At 35.5% G+C, this 18,265-nt stretch overlaps 1 protein-coding gene across 7 annotated transcripts in view; it reads right to left on the minus strand.

Moving 5' to 3' along the window:
* Window positions 1-369: 369 nt before the first annotated feature.
* Window positions 370-18,265, minus strand: part of ATP2B2 (ATPase plasma membrane Ca2+ transporting 2) — a 401,784-nt gene continuing 383,888 nt past the window's right edge. For 3 of the 7 annotated variants that reach the window (XM_087954872.1, XM_087954870.1, XM_087954869.1), the window contains one exon: window positions 370-3,625. In XM_087954872.1, the coding sequence (XP_087810998.1) occupies window positions 3,314-3,625 (312 nt within the window). In that variant the 3' untranslated portion in view covers window positions 370-3,313. Of the gene's footprint in view, window positions 3,626-7,680; window positions 7,737-11,620; window positions 11,793-17,986; window positions 18,036-18,265 lie in introns of all 7 variants that reach the window. The other 4 variants (XM_087954875.1, XM_087954873.1, XM_087954874.1 and 1 more) reach the window with 3 other exon arrangements.

Genomic DNA, 18,265 nt, shown 5'->3' on the forward strand with positions numbered 1-18,265 from the left:
GTTCATGCTGCCCTTTGAATTTATTTATTTATTTTCAATTTCCACTTGTACTCCTGCCAGAAGATATTTGAAAGAAAGCAGCAAGGGAAACATAATATTATTTTAAACTATAAAATAATTTATATCAAATATTTTACTTTTGGGTCATTGGGTTGTAGTGTATAGTTTTGTTTTTGAAACTACAAACATTCCAGCATCGCACTGTAGAATAACAATAAAAAGCACAAATCTTTTGCATAGTATTAAATGAACAGAAACAGTGAGTTCTTTATTTACAATTATTGTCTAGATTTAAAAAATTCATAAAAACAGATGAATAAACATATAGAAATAATAACCCCTAGTGGGATGGATTGCCAAATGTACTGCTGTATTTTTTTTTGTTGTTGTTGTTCCACAGATCTCATGCTTTCAGGTACAATAGAGAGCAAGCATTTTATATATTGCAGTGAATTTCAACATATAGATCATTTTAGTTTTTTCATATCACTCCTCCTGTCACAAAGAGGCCAAGCAATAGAAAAGTACATGATGCCCATCTGGTAATCAAAAGGTTCTTTGAACTCATCCATTTTTGTCATTTTCTTGAAAAAGGCTCTTTCACATGTACATAAGCAGAGTTTTTTGTTGTTGTTCTTGAGAGAATCCTATGCATCACATTAATATATAATCTATTTTCTTTTGACTTTCTTTTAAAACCAGGTATGTACAGAATTGAGTGCTGGTTTCTTTTGAACAGTTTTTCAAGTCAGCAAATGGTAGGTACCTTCTAGTTATTTAGGAAGCAATATTACAACACACACACACACACACACACACACACAAACATAATGAAATCTTAAAGAAAAAAAAATACAAGGGGAAAAAAGCCAATCTTGGGGGGAAAAAAGGAAAATCATTATCATTAAGATCTTGAAAACATAATCTATTCCAATAGCAATAGTTCTGTGGTTACTTGAGTTCAAATCGACATGCTTTTCCCTGTATATAGACTTTATATTCTCCCAATATGGTATTCCATGTAGAATATAGAATCTCAGTGATACACAAAAGTTAGTCACTGTTATTTACAATCCAAGGTTAAACCCTGACAAACTTTCAGTTTGATTGTAAGAATAAATTGACCAGCTGGACTTTCCTGCCAGCTGTGAGAGTTAAGAAATGGGTTGCACAAACCTAGAAACATTTGCTGTTCTGTCAGATGTTTGAATCAAAACAAATAGTGTATTGTCAAAATACATTAAAACCATATTAGAAAAGTCCAGAAGCTGGCAATTCAAGTTGATTAGAACTTTCCTGGCTGAATAGTCATGAGCATGCCCTTGGATTATTATTCATTTCAAGCTGGCATTTGACCAGGAATCTTATCTTGACTGAAGTGTTTCTGGCTTGCAATGGTTCTTCTGTTTACAGAGTTGATCCGCTTCATCAAACAACTTCAAAACAGCAGGTAATATCACTACTAGTAAGTTGATAAGCTAAATAAAATGGTCTTTTGCCCACTCTTCCGGTAACGTGGTGTTAATCAAAATGTCTCCTGGACTATACAGTTTTATGGAAAAGATCATATGATGAAAAGTTTTCAAGCAAACCTTGTACTAAATAGAAAAGTCAGTTATGAAAAAAGTGTGACCCACAAAGAGCTTTGCATTCAAATAGTTGACATAACAATTATAGAAGTGTCTATATTTTCAGGGTTGTTACTATCTTAAAAAAAATAGCCCAACCACGTAGCAAACGTGATTAGGGGCTTTCCCTGTAGAAAGCACAATATGAAATCAAAGTTGGTTAGTTTCTACTATATATATATATATATATATATATGCGACTATGGGAAGACTTGGTTTTAAAATAATCACACAAAGCACATTAGTATACATTTCATAAAGTTTCATTCAGAACTACATAGAGCAGAAAATTATATATTTTCTCTCTTTTTTTCATATCAAAGCAACAAACCATAGTGATTCTCATCCAAAATGCCAACAGCCCATATTTTGCAAGAAATGAATGTTTACATTTTTAATAAAACAGAATCAGCACACAGTATTCCAATATTAGTCTGATCTTCATACAAAGCTAAATATAACTTATTTTTGAATGGATATTCAGAAACTCCAGTGAACTTTATTATAATGTCTTTTTTAAAAAAATATTTTTAAGAAGCCGTCGCAATACATTTAAATAAGGAAATGGCCTCATTATTGAGTATTGCATCAAGATGAAATGAAACAATTCATTAAAAGAGAGAGAGAGAGACAGAGAAAGAGAGCAAAAAACCTGATTATTTAAATTTCTTTTAAAACAAAGGAAGCCTTTCTGTTCAGAGCCCTCTATTTGGGATCACAATGCTACATCCAGTTTGTAATGTTTTGGCTTCTTTGTTATTTGCTAGCAGTATCTACATAACCCCATCCCACCTCCCACCTACCCCCCAAACCCTTCCAATCTGTCAGGCAAAAATCAGATCACAGAAAATTGTAAATGATCTCGGCAGGTAGTGCTGTCTTAAACCTACAAATCTTAAGGAAATTATCTACAGTTCTGTAAACAAATTACATTCTTTATTTTCAGGACATAAATAAGTTAAAATAGAATGATTTGAGCAGAAAAAAGGCAACATGCCAACAAAGAAATGTGTGCATGTGTGTGTGTGTGTGTGTGTGTGTTTATTTCACACACACACATATACATACATACTTGTGCACACACATGCACATATAGTATATATGAGTATATGTATATGTGTGTAAGCTTAGATAATGGAGATATATATATGTATATATATATATATATAGTTATAATATATTATTTATATATTTCTATATATATTTTCATAAATGTTCATTTTAGGTTCCTCTGGCCAACTGGTGCAAATCTACTGTGCAAGTTAAGCTTTGCAATTTCAAAAAAAAAAATTAAATTAATCTATACAACTGAGTCCATGCCACACAAGCATTTAAAAAACTCACAAAGTGGTGAATTGGATAAATAGCTTCAAATAAGTCTTCTCCTTTTCCTGTTCAAGGAATTAAAAAGGAGGTCGGGTTGAAGTGGGTAATACATTCATGCAGGATAGCTTTTGTATTGTTTTTGTTTGTTTCTGCAGGAGACAAAAGTGGGAATATGTCAATCAACCATTCATTCTTCCAAAAATCACTGTGAATAATGATGCATTCATTTATCTGTTTCTTCAAAGTGATCAGGAATTCAAACAGCTTCTCAGCCAGCATTGTTTATACTTATGTGTCTCTGTTATATATTATTATTATTATTATTATTTATATTGATATTTTTGCCGTGACTTTTTCAGCTAAAGTGATGTTTCCAGGCTATGGATTGGGCTTCCTGGACTAGAAGAGGTAGCTGATTTGCTTGTGTCAGTTGTAAGGTTGATCCCACTGTCAATAGCACTATTGTTCTTGTTCAGCGAAGATGGGGGACTCGGCTTTTGCTTGAGGACAGAGTCTTCTTCTAGTTCTGTGTCATCAATGAGAGGAATATGGGGCTGGGAATCTTCTATCCTAAATTCAGGATGGGTCATAAAGTTGTGAATGGAGGTTCTAGATTCCGGTTTTTCCAAACCTTCATAGAGAGAGCTACGGAATGCCTTCACGACGCGGATCTGGGAGAAGGAAAAAGATGAGAGATGTCAGTGGCAACTGCTTTTTGAAAGTACCACGGAGTGATGTCAATTCTTGGGGGAAGGGATATTGGGTGAAAAAATGTGATGTATGGTTAGGGCACACAGGCAGCTGTAGTTCAGTCTCTGGATTCTAAAGGCATAAACAAGAGGCTCAGCTTTGTACATTTTGAGCATCTGTATGAACTGCAATGTTAAGACCATATGAGTTTAAAGCCATCAGACCTGTTCCCAGAACTGATGGGAAGCGCTGGTTAAAGAAAGCGAAATCCACTCATGTGGTGCATTCCTAGTAAAAGACAAGCCATGTTAATTCCAAAGCAAATGTAGTACCATGCATCTTTATTGTTTTGCAGTGAGTAAGTAGGAAAGCCTTGGTGTGCTTTTACAGTATTCCTTTGTACAGAAAAGTATAAGACAAAATAAATTGCATATCTCAAACAAGAAAGCACAAAACACAAGACACAGTTGGATGGAAAAGTATGAGAGACAAACACAGGAGCCAAAGGTAAGAACCCCCCAAAATAATGACCATCTTTTTTCCAAATAAATAAAGCAAAAAAAAAATGAAGCAGCCAGGAGCACAGCAACAATGACAACAACAAAAAAGAAGCCAAGCACACAAAATATTGGGGCAAAAAACATGCTAGGAAAAAGTCTGTTATCACATAAACACAGCTAACTGGCACACAACAACTACACTTGAAAGCCTGGATAATGTGAACATGAAACTGTTGATCAACTTTTATTTATTTTTCATGCATATGTGAGGTAAACACTCGAGTATAAACCCAATGTTCTAGCCATTTTTTAAAAAAAAGCCTATATAATAATTTATTATATATTTTAATTATCAGGTTTCATATAATAGAATTATAAAACATCAGATTACTTCATCTGTAATTTATGTAACCCTTGTAAATATGACTCATAAAGGTAAGTTAGTAAAGGTATATTTTTATGTCAGTTCTGCAGCTCTCAAACTATGATCATTTAATTGTTTCAGTGTATTTTTCTTGCTTTTCTCATACTAAATTATAAGATGAGAAAAGTTAGCAGTAGGTTTTATTAAATAGAATTATGGCAATATGGCAGACCAATTTCTACATACATTTCTCATACATCTGAGATGAGGGGCAGAAAAATCCATCTGTTGCGGGGCAGAAAAATTCTCCTTGAAAGAAGAGAATGTTTTAAATGTCTCCTATTCTCCTGCTATCGAGGAGAAAAGTGGCATTTTTTGAAGGTAAAAAAAATCACCAAGGAAAAAGAACAGAATGGTAAAATATGTGCACTGTTGAGAAATGTATCATGATTATAAATGAATTCTGTGACTTCTGAGCATTTTGCTTGGCCCTTAATTATAGGGTAAATGAAACAATCTTGCTTATGCCCTTAACAGGGTCATTGCAGCCACTCTGCAGGCTGCAGCATTTAAGCTGGTGAGGAGACTACAACTATCTTAAAGATCAAAAATCCAGTTCTACCTTTTCTAGTGGCATCACAGTGTTTGGAAACTCCCTTGTGGTTGATTCCTCACTTCAAATGGTGCAAACCCCCTGCTTTAAAACGTGGCCCTCAATTAGAAAAAAAAAAAACCTTCTCTCAGAAAAACTGAGATCACTTCTAAATTTCTAAATTTAGTTCTGATTACATCTAGAACTTGAATAGCCAGGAAACTTTTGGACTTAACTACTGTTACAAAGCCAAAATGAAAAAAGCAAACTGTTTTCCTCACATACAAAAGTTTCTAATTCCTCAAAGTTCTTTTTGTGAACTCTTCAAAGTTAATTGCTGCAGACACACAATAGGCTAAGCACATTTCCAGTTTCTTGTTGTCTTTCCATCTTGTATAAATGTACCAGCTGGTTAAAACATTTTTTCTCTTGGCCAACTACATCTGCAGTTGAAAGTGAAGGCAGTACTGCACTTAATCTATGTATTGGGAAACTCGTCTCAGAAATGATCCCTAAGGTTCTTTCTTATTCAAGTATTTATGTAAGAGAAACATAATGGGCATTTAACTACTTCTTACTCTGGCCAAAGAACTCTGAAACAAAAAATGCCGATTATGACAGAAAGAAAAAAACATGCTGAGAAAGGAATTATCTTTGTCCACTTAACAGTTTTTATCCCAATGTTACATTTTTAATACAATTGTACTTAACATATTGGAAGACTTTAATTCTATTCTAATTTTAAAAAATCCTGGGTCTTTTGCCCAAATAATTTAAAAAAAAATCATTTGCCTGTAGATATAAAATTTCCTCACAAGCTCTTTGTATTTTTGGGATACTGTTAATGTGCTTTGAAATAATGGAAAATACTTGTAGTTTGGGTTTTAGATTTAGATTTAGTTTGGGTTTGGTCTCCAAGCTTGTTTCAATTTAGTTTCTGAATGTTTCATTACCAGGCTAGGTAACATGATCAGCAGGATTTCCTTGTCCAAGAAAATCTTTAGCTTATAAAATCCTGATGATGTTACCTAGTCTGGTAATGAAACATTCAGAAACTAACTTGAAGCAAACTTGAAGAGCTAACCACTGCCAAATACTATTAATGTGCACTCAGAAATCTTTTGCTTGGAGGATTGTTTTAGTATATTTAGTACATACATAGGAAGCAAAGATTAAGAGGATATCCAAGGTAATCCAGTGAACGCCTTCTTGGTAAACCAAGTCTAAGTATAACCTGTCTGGTGGACCACATCAGTAGCCTATAAAATGATACAAACAAAACTTTATTTATCACTCTGCCTCCATTACTGTATCAGTGATCTGACCTTAGGAATCTGTCTAGAGATTACCATGGGTCTGGGTTGCATTTGGCCCATTTGAGCCCATAGGTGTTTCTTCTTTTTTAGGAAAATGTTTTGGATTATTTTCCCTCAAGATGCAGAGTAAAGAATAAAATTTTCTCTCTATAATGTTGGGAGAAGTAAAGCAAGGAAGATTCATATGTAGATGGAGGGAACCTTGGGGAGCTCTCTTTCACATATGGCCGGAAATGAATATTTTAAAAGACCCTCATGAAGTATTCCAGGCAACATTTCTACATCATCTGTACCTGGCAGAATAAGCTTTCCTGTTGGTGTTTAAATTGTATGCAATTGAATCCAATTTTTTTCTTTACTTCTTTTTTAGAAATAACGCGCCATGACCAAATTAGTTTGACTTTCACTGTAGAAGATACTAAGAGGCATCTATGCATCTAATATATTTTAAAGCAATCTGCATATACTGTTTTGCCATTGCCTTGTTTCCAAATTAGTTTGTGAATCTCTTAGAATGAGGCACACATTAGCAATTCTGCATATATGGAATTTAGGAAACTCATATATCTCCAGAGATTTTTGTATTTGCTGATCTTTAAATTAAATTAGGATCTATAGAATTGCATTTAACTTTTATACAAAAGAATAATTGAAGAGATTTTGTGAAGGTAAATGCAGGAGATTAGGTTATTTCATGGCATCTTTAAAATTTTGTAGGCCTGCTCTTTGTGCACATATATTGTATGGAAACACACCAGAAAATATATATATATATATATATAAAATAAAGATGGCAATTATGTAATGGAGACAGCTTAATGAAAAGAAATGATAAACAGCAAGAAACATGGCTCCATTTTCTTACAGGAATGGAGACAACAGAAAAACGTTTTTAACAAAGGACTGGGGTAAGGGTGGGGATCACACTTCAGGACATTCTGACATGGCTTTTAGTTTCCACTTCCTTCTTCTCTGCTGCTGCAAGGAAAAGTTTTTCAGATTTGCTGAAAGCAAGACTTCAAATAGTTCTATTCGGCAACAAAGGATAAACACTAACACATTTTTACCTCCATCTGAAGAAAAATAATCATTCTGGCCAAGTACAGAATGTCCCTCCTCACAATGCAGTATCAATAACCCATTTTCAGTTGTACTAGAGTGGTAGGATATGGGCTTATACTCGAATGTTTACCTGGCTTTATCTAAGCCAAGTACCAGAATTGGTTCACATTCATTATCAGGCTCAAGGTTAAAGACTCACAACCTCTTTTTATTGCACTCTCTCCTGCTGAACCCTTTTGTCCAGGGGTCTCTAGCCCTCTAGAAAAACAAACACATTGAATATTCAGAAAGCAGAGTGAAGGGTACTGCAAAAGTAAATATTTCATTTTTACTGAAAGCCCTGTTACAAGTAGAGCTGGTCAGGTAAATGTGAAGTCAGTTTTGAAAAGAGATGCTAACTCAAAGGGAGTAATTGCTTTACTTAGTTGAAGTTGCAATTATGCAAAGGCAAGACTGAAGTTTCAATTAATTATGATTCCCCCTCCTTTAGGAATACATTCAGCATATTAAAAATACTGAGGAGCGTTTTTACTTTGCTAGCAGCCCTAACACCTTGGGCATATACTAAATCAGCACCATCACAAAGATAGTTATTGGAATTTTTGTCGCATGGTAGAGCCGAAGATATTTTATTTTAGTGCCTGACAAGGGAACATTGTTATCTATTCCACATGCAGAAACAAAGTGGACTAGCTACAGACATTTTAACACCAGCAAAAAAACCCAACATCGTTTAAGGTATATATTGTTTAGACAACACAGGCTGTTTGAAACTTGCATTTGTCCTTCATGACAAAGGAATCCAGGTTGACACATGCCATTTTGTCTTTAGGAGGACATGGCAGGTCTGACACTGCTATGTGCTATATATCTGCCAAGAAAAGTAGATGCCAACTCAGTGGGGTGGTAGGGAAACTCCTGGATTGGGGTGGCACTTTCTTAAGTCAATCCACTAAAGACATAAGCAGTCTCCATGATGAAGATGGACTTGTTCTAAAAAATGGTTCTTCAATTTTCCCTAGTTTAAATATTTGATCATACTTTGCAATAAGAGAAAAAAATATGCCAAAGAGTAAGGTTGTGTATGCTTTGAAAAGAAGTGTCAAGGTTCCAGTTAATGAACCCAAGGAAATCAGAATTCTGAGACTAAAATCCTCCTCAAAGAACTTCTTAATTGAGCACATCATATTGGCACTGCTCTAAAGGAGTTCTTTGAGGAAGATTCTAGTCTCAGAAGTCTGATTTGCTTGTGTTTGTTAGTCAGAACTTTCAGAGGTTTTATGTGAGCTTCTGGGGAAGTACAGCAGCCTTCTGCTACCAATTAAAGCAGCTGTATCCTTTCTCAGATTTGTGTGCAAGTCTGAAAAAAAGATGTCGCTTCTTTAAGAATCACATGAATGAGCCAACTCCATGAGCAGAAACCTGAAAAAGGTAACTATTTTACTTATTGGAAAAGACATACTATGCCCACCGTCACAGAGTTGATGTATAAAACAGGGAACGTTCACATACTTATCCATGTTTTCCTTATATGTGCTAGAAAATAGGCATCTAATCATTAAAAAAAATCTATTTTGAACTCAGACTTTCTATCGCCGAGACTTTGAATCAAACACTTATTTAATTTTGCACATGAATCAGGATTTTATTCTTTTTAAACTGCATTCTAATTAGATACCAATCAGAGAAGCAGCATATTTGAATCCTATCAAAACCAAAATTCAGATTCATGTAATTTTTCAGCCTGTGAACTTACATATCAGAATAGGCCTTTGCATAATCAACAACTTTATTAAACACACTTCATTTTTTTTAAAAAAAAAGGTACTATAATATAAACAATTCTCTATGAAGTGATACTTTTCAATACAATGTTGAAAATTAACACCACAAATATATTTGTTTTAAATGTTAGAATCGAGTGATAAATGAAATTAAATGAAAGATGCAAGATATGTAAGATATTTGAAGGATGCTCTGAACTGCCAGAGAGAGTTAGTCTCCAATGCCAATGCAGCAAGTGTATCAACACCACAGCATTAATGTGTGAAGACAGAACATGCAGTTTCTGTTTCTTTTTTCTTTAAAAAAAAATTAAAATGACCCCTGGAATATATTATCAGCTAGCTACATACAAATAATATTTCTATTTTCTTTAACAATGTATGTTGCAGCTTAGAATAATTTAGACTTTTTTTTTGTAATCCAGAGGATGAATTTCAACATTCACTCCAGCGGATTACTGTCTGTGTGACAGGATTTTTCCACTCTTTTACTGCCCTTTGAAGTCTCTTAATCCTCTGCAGACCAATGGAAGGTGAAAAACTTCCTTCAACACTTTCTTTTTAGGAAAAAATGGTCATTTGCAGCAGTGGTGGGATTCTATTTTTTTTTACTACCAGTTCTGTGGGTGTGGCTTGGTGGGCATGGCAGGGGAAGGATACTGTAAAATCTGCAGTCAGAGGTGGTATTTGCCGGTTGTTCAAACTACTCAAAATATCCACTACCGGTTCTCCAGAACTAGTTAGAACCTGCTGAATATCACGTCTGATTTGCAGGGAAGGTTCCCTGGATCCCAGCCAAGATATCTATGGAGTCGTGTTTAATATAAGCCAGTTGCAGTTTTCATTTACCAGTGTGTGTGAGTGATTTGTGTTCTGCTAATATCATGAAATAATAATTAAATTAATTGTTTTAAAAAGCTCCTTAAAATGTTTTACTATCATCATATAGAAAATTATGGATGCATTTTATTTGAGGCTATGATCGGTTTAAAATATTATAGAAGTTTAAAGTATATCTAAATTATTACTTAAAGTTTGGTCTTGTACCCGTGCATATCACAGAATAAGTCTCCTGAACTTTACAGGACTTATTGCTCAGTAAACATGCATAGGACTGCCCTGAAGTAGAAGTCTAATCCCTGGAATACCAAGTTACAATGGCACTTAAAAAAAAGTAACTTATGACTGGTTTCACTCTTACAATCTTTGCAGCATCCCTATGGTTACATGATCAAAATTTGGATATATTTTTTTTTTTGAAACTGACATATATTTATGACTGTTGCAATGTCCCGGAGTCATGTGATCACTTTTTGTGAGTTTCTAACAAACGAAGTCAATGAGGAAGCCAACAAGATTCAATTGGACTCAATTGTGGTTGTAAGTTGAGTATTGAGATCTTCAAAACAAATCATCATGCATAATGGAGTAGATTTTTTAAAAATTAAGCCACTGAAGATGAAAAATGTTCTTTATTCCCTGCATGAGTACCGATTTGGTAAAATGGAGAGATGGCAAAAATCAAACTTTTTTCCTTTTTTTTGTTGCATACATTTTAGAGAAGTCTATCTTTTATGCAAGAATTTTGAAAAAAAGACGCTAAAAAAGACTTTAGAGTGTTACACAAGACCAAGACTTCTTGTATGTCAATTTCATCTCCAGATCATGTGACCAAGGGGAGCATGACCTAGCTGAAGGCTCTGTCAGGTGATACTTGCCACTAAGTCTAAGCGGACATAGCAAAACCAGCAAAGGAAAATTGAGTCCTTTGTGTGCATATTGCTTCCATTTTGCCCAAACTGTAGGAAGTACAGAAAAAAAATACTTTTCACTGGTGTAGAAGTTACGGGAAAGTTCTTTACATATTTATATGATAGTTAGCTATTTGTAAATGATTACGTTACCTAATTAGGCTGGGATACCACTACTAAGTTTCACCCAAAGTAGAATTAAATAACTTTTGTTAATAAAAAATTTTTTTTTTAATAGCTTAGAAGTTATATAGGTTCCTACTATTTTACTGATATAAAAAAAAATCAAACTCAGTGTAACAATTTGAAGATTCCTGAAAAAATGTAAAATAAATTTGTGCAGTAAAAGAAGAAATATGAACATGCGAAGAACAGACCTATTCATTATAGGAGAAAATTAGTATTTATTCCATGGAAAGTAGTTACAAATAAGACATAATCTATCAGTGGAAATGAAGACCTGTGGAAAGTACCTGTGTACCGGTGTGCAAAACTATACCACTCATGTTAAAATGGAAGAGATGAGAAAGGGCACAGTGGCTCAGTCGTGTGACTGCTAGACAAATGAGCATCTCTGTATGCAGATGCAGTAAGAATACACACTCACGCCCAACCGCCGCAGCAGGTGTGCTGGTAGGAGAGGAAAGAGCATTGGATAACGAAACGTGGCTAGGGCTAGAAATATTGGTTACATCCTGGTTCTGGCTTGTGACGGAGGATTGTCTCCTGAGAGCTCCCTGAAAGGAAGTGCCACTCTTGAAAGTATTGACTACTTCGATCTGTAATGGAGGAAAGAATGAGACAAGTTGCTTGAGGAATTGACATAACTTTGCGACTGACAGGAGCTGTATTTTCTAATAATATTCAGCTGCTTCCCCCCAAAATCATTTCAATCCTCAGAGTCAAAAATAATGAAAACGTATTTTAAGATTTAGAGCACAGAGTTTCTATTCAAAAGAGAATTGTGCAATATCACCACTGCTAGGGTTGATTTATAATAACAGATTTGTGGCTTAAAAAGAAATATGTGATGGGCACATTTTCCTGCTGTCCTTGGACTTTGCTGGCTCCGTCACAAAGTGCTATAAATTCAAGCCATTCAGGCACACTGCATCTGCAGACATTAATTACCTTTATATCTCTCAGGAGATCAATTTTATTCACTAGGAGGAAAAAATATTAAAACACTTCCAATTTCATATAATAAATGATATACTTTAGAGTCGCTCGGCAATATAATTCTATGAATGTCTATCCCCAAATAGGTTCTTTTTATTTTCAATCACAGCTTACTGTTTATAGGATTGCATATTACCATGTAAAATGGAACAATCTTTCAAACGTGATTCTTTTGTGATATTGGATCTCAGGACCCAACAAAACGGGAAGGTACGAGACCAGGGAAGGATACAATAATACAACTGTTGATTTATTAATACCATAATCATTTTCTTCTGGTGAATAAATTAATTTCTATAAGATATACATTTGCAAACCTAACTTCCCATAGATTTTAACTACAAGAAAAATAAAATCTGGAATTATTTGGATTAAAAAATTATGAATGTGATTCCTACTTCCAATTTCTCAGATCAGATATACACATCTTGGTGTTTATAACAAAATAATATCTACCCTAGATAAATAAGATAATTCAAAAAAATAATTTGCCATTTGTAGTTTTCAGCTGTTGCAGCTGCTTCCATTAAACCCTAAGGTAGAATCAGCTACAATTTTTGAATTGTCTAAGAATCATCATGTGGATATCTTTCTCTTAAACATCATTTGTGCAATAAAAGGGATATTACTACTTTTCCTATAGTTATAGGATTATAATTACAAATTATTATTATTATTATTATTATTATTATTATTATTATTATTATTATTATTATTATTATTATTATTATTATTATTATTATTATTATTATTATTATTACAATGAATAAAGGCATGGAAAGCATTGGTAACAAATGAAACAACTATCTGTGAAAAGGCAACTAGAGATTCAAGAACTGCAGTTAATACCACAACTTTTTTTTTGCACCTTTCAAAGATATGCTAAAAACCAGAGACATTTATCACCATGTTTAGACATGAAACATGTAAGAACTGTAGTGTAAGTATTAAAACAGGGTGACATCATGGGAAAAATATCTTACCAAATCCAGAATCAAAACAAATCAACCAGATAAAAAATCAAAATAATTCCATCTACTTTACATCAATGTTCTGTCTCAATATTATACCCATGCCGGCATTATACAAAATTTAAGACAAAAAGGCAAACAATAAAAAGACTAAAATCAAAATATAGAAAAAATAATAGCTTGAATTTTTCACATTGAATTTTGAAACGGATGGAGAACAAAGCAGCCAGGGGAGAAAGATTGGGCAATTCTTTTAAAATTCCTATTGGATATATAGTCTTGCAAATATGCCTTTGTGCCATAAATATCCAATATGAGACCTATTTAATCACTTCCATTCCCCTGCACCAAGGTTGACATCAGTGGTGTCCACAGCAAAATGATAACTCACATGTGATGATAGGAATTTGCATGATTACATCATCACCTACTTGTCATCATTTGCTATCTATCCCCTGGATATCCATGATTTTTTTAAAGAATAGATGTATTGTCCCTCTTTCCCAAGCATTTGCTAGAATGTCAGCAAATCTCCTTCTGAATCTCAGAAAAGAAATGTTTCAGTTGCCATTTAATCTAGGAAGCCAGCAAATATTCTCTAACTCTTGGATGGCAGCAAACCTCTTTTCTGTTGCAGTTTGCTTCTGACATTAGCAATCTTTAGTATGAATTAAGTCAATCTGAACCATTTGAAACATTCTCCAAAATGTTTGTTTCTCACAACCCAAGAAGAATAATTCCTGCAAAATAGTGTTGTATGAACATGGGGTTATATTTTGTAGTAATGATTTTTAGTTAGATCTACTTAATCAATTTAACAATCAGCAACTCTCCCTTTTGGAAAATGAAAATATGTTATTAGCATTATTGAAGTTTTAAAAAAGAATGCAACAGATTTGTCATTACAATACAAAAAACTGTGTGTGTATCAAATAAATAATGTAACATCTAAAATAACTTTAAAAGAGTTGATCCATTATAACTTATATTCTCAATATCTACACTGAGCATTTTTATCCTGATAACAGTTCTTTGTGCTTCATAACCAAATGTTAACACTTTGTCAAAAAACTTAAGGGGCTGTTGTAATGAAGAGAACACCTAAAATCTCAACTATAGAATGGAACTAAACATACAATATTTTAGATATTATCAACATGAACTATATTAATCAAGATAATCTTGTACAATGTTTTATGCTTGCTTCATGACTTGTTTATTACTTCAAATTACAATAGAAAAGCTAATTTACACAAAGGAACACATGGATGAACACCATGCACTATGAAATGAGTTTGGCTCAAAGGGTCTTGCATTCTTAATATTAAGAAATGCTTACTAACTAAATAAATTAACACTCTTAAATTAAAATTAAATATATTTTCTGGATTAAACTATTCTAATTCAGGATCATGATACACTCTCCAATAGAGGCAATTTTAGGTGAAACTCCAAATAACTGACTCCACCTATTTTCAAAGAATAATTATTGTCCAACTTTAATTGGCTTTCTTCTGGGGAAGCAGCTAAAGCTACATTATTGAGTCTATTTACAGTCCTCAGTTAATTAGATCATCAAATTGTGTGGACTCTCTAGCCTGCAAAAATGACTTAGAGATAGTTGGATTTAGCCCAACAAGGCTGATCTTTTGTTTATGGCTAAAATAACTATGGACTATTTACCAGTTGTCTTTTCTCTCTGAGGAAATACCCTAGGAAATCTCATAAAAATGGAATGTCCCACTTCACAGCTGCCAGAACATATTGGCTACAGCACAATTTTACCAATCATCCATAACTTTATTCAGATCAATGTAGGAAAGAAATCTCTATTTACACATATCATATCATAAAACAATTCAGTATCACTTTTTAAAAAACAGAATGATCCGCAATTTCCTCTGAGCGGATATCCGCTGAACAGACAAGCTTGTTGATTCCGATTTAGGAACAGCTTTATGGCAAGAAAAACATGCTTCAGGGTACACAAGAACAAAATCAAATTAAAAGATGGAGGAAGGAGACCTCAACAAGGAATAACGTTAAAGGAGGATATGGCTGAAGAATCTGATCTTCCTTATACTACTTAGAGCAGCGTTCATCAACCAGTGGGCTGTGGCCCACTGGTAGGCCATAGAAAATTTTTGGTGGGCTGCAGAAGAAATGGCTCCCAAATGCAATTTATCTGGGCTGCGCAGTTCTCATGCCTCCCGGCTGTTCGAGGGACCCCGGACTCAGGTCCGAGATGCACGGGCCAACCGGCTCCCACACATGGTGGGCAGTGGCAACAACAATCCCCTCCCCCAGTGCCCACTGTTAGCTCTCCCCATTAGTTCTCTAGTTGTGAATTGCTCCCGCCTCTCTCTCTTTCCTCCCCCCTCCCCCTGTGCCCACGTGCAGACAGGCAAGGAAAGGGAGATGGAGCTGTGTGCAGCTCTCGGCTCTTCCAGTCCTCGCTGCCTTTCCCAACATCAAAGCCTTGGAGATGCAGGCAAAGCCACCACAGCGGTAGCACCCTAAGTTGCCTTAGCATGCTCGGTTAGTTAAGAATCGCCCTACCCAGAGAAGGTTGTGCTGGAGGAGGAGGAGGCAGTAGTGGAGAAGTAAGCAAATCAGGGCACTACCACTGTGGCAGCTTTGCCTGCATCTCCGAGGCTTCGATGTTGGGAGAGGCAGCGAGGGCTGGAAGAGCCGAGAGCTGTGCACGGCTCTGTCTCCCTTTCCTTGGCTGCCTACATGTGGGTGTGGGGAGGGGAGGGGGTAAGAAAAGAGAGAGAGATGGGAGCAATTCAAAGCTAGAGAACTAATGGGGAAAGCTAACAGTGGGCACTGGGAGAGGGGGCTGTTGTTGCTGTTGTGTGTGGGAGCTGGTTGGAGTGTTCATCTCAGGGACCTGACTCTGGGGTCCCTCAAAGAGCCAGGAGGCACAAGAACTGCAAGTGGGAGCATTTGGTGATTTCGAAGAACTCCTAGAACGCAATAGATTGGCGTTTTGTAGGTCTCGGTGAAAGAGTGAACTTTGTTTCGCCTCCTTTCCTCCTCTGGTAAAGCGACAGATGCTTTCTCTCTCTCCCCCCCCCCCGCCCCCAAATAATCATTGGCTGTGGCTGGGTTTGGCAGCGAAGTGCTAAAGCGAGCAAAGTGCCCCCAGGGACACCTTTCCTTGCCTGTCTCCAGGTGAGGCTGGAAGAGCCCCCCCCCAGCTTTTCCTTGGCTGCAGATCTGAGCTCTCTCAATCTTCCACCCAGGATCTGAAAGGAGCTCCCACTTTCTCCCCATCCCCTCCCCTCCCCCCAATTAATCACTGAGGGCAGCAATCCTTCTGTAGGCAGATGCCTGCTGAAAAGCCCCTGGAGTGGTGGCCGAGGGGCACTGCCCCCCAAGGACAGCAAGGCCCCTTTCTGCCTCTGCTTCTCCCAGCGGTAGTTGTCCTGAGGCATCTCAGCTCACACACACACACACACACACACACACACCACCCGCTCTTGTGTCTCTTTGGAAGGTGCCAGGTGGAGGGAGGCTTCCAGCCCGGAATGTTTTATTTTGTTATCATTAAGCATTTAGATTTTTGTTATAATTAAATAAGTGTGTGTGTGTTTATGTGTGTGTGTGTGTGTGTATAAAATAAAAAAAATTACATTACATATATTAGTTTTTTTAAAAAATCGAATTAGTGGTCCTTGGGATTTAAAAGTATGAGTTTGGTGGTCCTTGAGGTCCAAAAGGTTGGCGACCTCTGACTTAGAGGACCCTGAATAAGTTAACAGTTGGAGTGTAAAACTAAGATGTTCAAGTGGAGGTTCTTAGTGAATAACAACATGTTGTATGAATGTGGAGAAATACACAGCCCGATTCATCTGCTGATATATCAGCTACTACCAGAAATATGTACCGATAATGACTTCTGGTCATTGGCCAACAACAAAGCCAAGAAGGTGGCTTCAATCTGGTAGTTTATAGTTTGAGGTAAACACTGAAGAAGAAGAAAAATCACTTTCAACTGGGCAAATTAAGGCAAAACAAATAACAGCACCTACTATATTAACCATCAGATTCTATGTTGTCATATTCCATCACTGTACCTGGGTATGTTTATGAGAAAGAGAAGTTGAATTGTTACTTTCTTGCAAATATAATAACATGATTTCTTTGTTTTAAAAATTTATACAGATCCTACAGGTGAAAAATATAGGTGGAGAAAGGAGATTGTTCTTTGATCCAACAATCCATTGTCTTCTGGTTTTTTGTTTTTTTTTGTAAATTCTATGGAAGAGATGGAATAAAACTGAGATTGAGAAGTTCAGAGACGAAAAGCAAAGGAATATGTGTCCAATTATTTTACCTTCTCTCTCTTCAAAGTATGTCTAGTACATTAAAAAATACAAAGAATGTGGTGAGGTGCTCTATCTTCTCCATGTTTCCAGAGGCCATAAAGCTTTGGATGATGTCAATAAATTTCTACCAAAACACAGCAAGGTTTCCTAATCACTCTTGTTAACTCAAATACTCAAATAACTGTAACCCAAATACACTTTTTTTTGTTCAGTTGTACACCAAAACTATTTTTAAAACTCTTTCTTAATTCTTCACTGATTGCAAATTGACACAAAAAGAGAAGGGCACAAATGTATCTACATCTAAGTAAAAAGAGAAATGTCTTGGTTAGCAAGAAAGCTTAATTATTGTTTATTTTGGTTTAAACAGTTAAGAAGGGAAGAATTTTCCATGGATCATGAAGATGAAGACATACAAAAGAACTAAAGGCTATTTTTAAATCTACGAGAGGAACTAAGTGGAGGGTTGGCTCTGTTGTTTACACTCACCACAACCAGAAAGACATCCTGATAGAAATCTCAACAGACAACAGTCCTCCTGCAACCATCAGGAAGAAAATAATCCACATTTAGAGGAAACTCAAGGTAGATAATAGCCTCTCCCTGGGAATACATTTTGGAAAAAAAGCTGTCCTAAAAATTGCTAGTAAATTACTGATTTAATTTAAATTAGCAGCTTTTTATTGAATTAGCAAGTAATGTAGATTTATCTGCCTATGTGTTGCTCTCCATCTAATACTAACTTCTCTTGTTTTTAATTTATGATTT

Source organism: Notechis scutatus, chromosome 2 (genome assembly GCF_049901735.1).
Source record: "Notechis scutatus isolate UNSWTSFEM ecotype Mainland chromosome 2, rNotScu1.2, whole genome shotgun sequence".
Classification (NCBI taxonomy): domain Eukaryota; kingdom Metazoa; phylum Chordata; class Lepidosauria; order Squamata; family Elapidae; genus Notechis; species Notechis scutatus.